This window comes from Cyprinodon tularosa, unplaced genomic scaffold, assembly GCF_016077235.1.
Source record: "Cyprinodon tularosa strain WSP-4 unplaced genomic scaffold, ASM1607723v1 ctg1182, whole genome shotgun sequence".
In the NCBI taxonomy this organism is placed as follows: domain Eukaryota; kingdom Metazoa; phylum Chordata; class Actinopteri; order Cyprinodontiformes; family Cyprinodontidae; genus Cyprinodon; species Cyprinodon tularosa.
Window position 1 is genome coordinate 7,164 of NW_024037984.1, and position 3,628 is coordinate 10,791.

General features: G+C 37.9%; 1 protein-coding gene across 1 annotated transcript; it reads right to left on the minus strand.

Moving 5' to 3' along the window:
- Positions 1-224: 224 nt before the first annotated feature.
- Positions 225-3,341, minus strand: LOC119771756. The gene is made up of 9 exons (XM_038267887.1): positions 3,336-3,341; positions 2,392-2,526; positions 2,181-2,317; positions 1,939-2,075; positions 1,772-1,865; positions 1,337-1,675; positions 1,075-1,255; positions 846-970; positions 225-645 (listed from the first exon to the last, which is right to left on the minus strand). The coding sequence occupies exons 3-9, from the start codon at positions 2,244-2,246 to the stop codon at positions 307-309; spliced, it is 1,281 nt and encodes a 426-aa protein (XP_038123815.1). The 5' UTR covers positions 2,247-2,317; positions 2,392-2,526; positions 3,336-3,341; the 3' UTR covers positions 225-306.
- Between the last annotated feature and the right edge of the window lie 287 nt (positions 3,342-3,628).

Below are 3,628 nucleotides of genomic sequence, written 5' to 3' on the forward strand. Positions count from 1 at the left end.
CTGATTTAGGGGGGCTAGCTGGTCATTCAAAGCATCAGCTTGATATGTTACAACTGGATTACAAGAGGATGAACTTGGAATGGCTAAACTCTGCGAAATGTGCTGAATGTTACTGTGAACATTATTAAGATGCTTTCTAAAACCTGTATATGTCAGAAACTGGTGCCTGCAGCCTTGCTGAGAACAAAACAATTTGAACTTTGGTCCAAGATAGTAACTATGTTCAACTCTTAAATGTGAAATCAACTGCTGGCTGCTTGGATACAGGTTCTGACATTTAAAGCATCTCAACATTTTTACCTTGACTTACTCACAGGAGAGCACAAGGGGCTGATTAAGCAGCCTCGCTCTTAAGTCTCTGACTCTGGGTGATTCCTTCATTTTGCCAACATCAATGTTATACACTGTTGTCTGCAGAAACGTATAAAAACTCAATAATGCAGCATCATAAGAGACATTGAACACAAAATGTGCTTTGAACAACTCATCAAATGCTCCCAGAGAGCGGTTTGCCTGGCATGGGATGAGGTGTTTATCCATGGCTATGTAGAAGCTGTCAATCTTGCTCTTCAGACGCCCAACAGCAAGGAGGTATGGCTGGAGACCCCGTTGACCCCGGAGATGTTCCTCTAAACTGCAGCATGACTAAGATTTTAAAAAAAATAATAAAGCAAAAAATAAGAAATGAGACAGAGCTACAACCATTAGAAAAAAAGATTCAACTATCTAACAAAAGAAATTCATGTCTAACCAGACATCTTCAAAGATGCGCAGTTACCACCAGTATTTATACATGTCTATAAAAGCAAAGTGACAAAGTACTGTACATTTTTTTATTTAATTACCTTGTGAAAGACAACGAGTCTCTCAATTGCATCCCATGCACTGATTTTTGGAGACTTCTGTCCTCCAGGTGGTGGTGGAAGGAGATGTAGGAGCAGTAACAAGGAGGCCATTTCTTGGTCATAGGCTGAGGACAGATTCATATAATTTAGTGTCAGAACTTTGACAACATAGAGCCAGTGTTGAATACTCTAAACAGTCAACCATGTTCAGATATATTTTGGTACTTACTAGATTCCGCATCCTGGTCATCTCCAGGGACTTCCGCTGACTGCACCAAACTTCTCAACTCAGGTGTTGAAGTGAGACGCTTGGCCTCTTTGATGACATTTAGCTTGAAGAACACATCCCACTTCTGCAGCAGTCTGGAGGAGGTTTCTTCATTAAATAGAAGACTGAAGTCTTGATCAATCTATATTAAAAAGCAGAAATCCAACTATCAACACTGGATATAACCTTGTATTTAAAGATTTTAACTCATTTGAAGACTTACTAATCCTTTTGTGTCCAGAAATCTGGGAAACATTGTCAGAATGTCTGTTCTTCCACTGGCATCTCTAATAAGTTTCTGACGGTGTTCAAAAGTCTCTCTCATCTTCTGAAAGATCAGGGACCTGTCTGTGGTGTGGTTAAGCAACGACATGGCTTCCTGGCAGGCATCACCATTTAGCTGTCTTTCGACGATCACATTTCTCTGACTATTTGGGCCTCCACTTAAAATCTCTTTGGAGCTACTTGGTGCCACAGGAGATCCTCTTCTAGCCTTCCTTTGAATTGTTTTGAGACGCCATGAAATGTATCCTGTGCTGCTTGCTGCATCATAAAAGTGCTCCTAAAAAAGGGAATAAAGAAAAACAATCACAATTTTTATGAAAAAAAACACAGTTTTGGGACAAAATGAGGGATCACAATTGGTAAAGAACATTACATAGCCTTTTTTGGTGTATGGATCTTTGAGGGAAGGGAAGAGCGTCACTATTCCAAGGGCATACTGCTCTCTGATCGCTTTAGGAGGAAGGTGCCTAACAGCAGATTTCACATTAGAGACAAATAGTCCATTTTTACAGAGATTAAAAAGTGTAAAAACACACCTACCCATGTTCATCAATCATGTGAGCCACCAGTATGTTTACCATCTGCCTTCTTGTGGCATCACTTAGGGTTTCTGTTGCTTTATACTCCTGCAGAACTTCTTCACCACCAGACTTGCTTTGAAGGACACCTTCAACCCGCTATGAAATGAATGAACAGAAAGGAAATTTATGGTGATATTTGGATTACTCAAATATGTCACAACAGGGTTAAAGAGTTTAGAGGCACACAAAATATATCGTTACATTTTTGGCAGACAATGCATTATTAGCATTCTCAATTTTTTGCATCTTCCATGGGATCTCATCCATTAGTATTGTTGATGTTGATGCATCTGAGCTGAAGCTTGAGTCAGACTCAGAAGCAGACCTTTCAGAGAACTCTGAAGAAGAAAATCCATTTCATCTTTTTGTAAAATCTTTATGATGCTTGACTTAATTTACTTTTATATCTCACCATCATGGCAGTAGACCTTCAACACAACATTGCCTTGTTTAATGAGGTCACTGAATATTTCTTCATCAACTTCAGTATCTGTTCCATCCTTGTATGCAACTTTGGCATCAGGTGGCAGGCAAAATCTTTCAATGACTGGAAAAGCAAGAAGGCAAAATTTTGATTTGAATGCTCTAATCACCAACTGTGTCATTAAAATATGAATTACATTTTTTTGTGTTGATCATACAATTAGCTTGGAGATTAGAGAACATATTGCAAAACTGAAAATAAAATTTCTTATCCCTTTTACTCACCATAGATTTGTAAAATAAGTGTTGAAAACTAAGTATGTATTTTCCCTAAATACATTTTGCCTATCATTTACCCTGCACAAAGGTTTAACAAGAAACCAACCTTTCTAATGGAATTGATGAAAGTCAAACTTCCCTTCAGCTTCATCCAACTTCACATACTTTTGCACCTCACCATAGTTAACCTGGATCAACATTTTACTAAAGCATGGAATAAACCTAAATAAAGCAAAATACAACTTATAAGTAAAGTGTTCCCCTTAGTGTGCAATGCATGTCTGCAGTAGGAACATCTCAGCGGCCCCATTGAAGTTCAGGTGAAGTCTAATAGGCAGGAACCTTTACATTCCCACCACCAAAAATCATGATTTTAGATGGCAAAAAATCATCAAACTTTTATCTTTAATGATTATATGGTCCAATATGATTATTACTTTTAAGTGTTACCGTTACAGTACTTTTAATTGTAAATACAACGGTTGCTAGCTAACAACCAACACGTGGGCTGCTAGCTAGCACTTTGTGTAAGGTTGTTGTAAAATGGACACATTTAGCTGCCATTCAATGAAGTATTAATTATGCGAAAAAGTCACATCACTTATTCTATCAATTTAATAGTGCCTGGTCAAAGATTTAGAAAGTTGCTGTTACCGTGTAGTCGAGCAGGAGACGGAGAAAATGGAGCCGTGTTCAGACTGCACTCAAACGAAGACGGTGAAGAAGGGGGCGGAGCTTATTTTTCTCCCAGCAGAGTAGATTCAACACGGGCCCATTCAACTCCTGGAAATAACTTGAACATTGAGCACCATTTAAATCTCTAAGTGTTAAAACAACACTTAGTGAGTTAAATTCAAGTCTAAAACATTTTACTCAAAAATGTTAACTCTTTAATTTTTAAGTTGTATTTATTTTCTGATTCAATTTTCATGTAAACAACAATTACT

Coding starts and splice junctions, on each gene's coding strand:
- LOC119771756 (XM_038267887.1), bottom strand. CDS start 2,246: ATGGATGAGATCCCATGGAAGATGCAAAAAATTGAGAATGCTAATAAT. Junction 2,076..2,180: donor ATGCATTGTCTGCCAAAAAT/GTAACGATATAT, acceptor TTCATTTCATAG/CGGGTTGAAGGTGTCCTTCA. Junction 971..1,074: donor TGACCAGGATGCGGAATCTA/GTAAGTACCAAA, acceptor ATCTGTCCTCAG/CCTATGACCAAGAAATGGCC.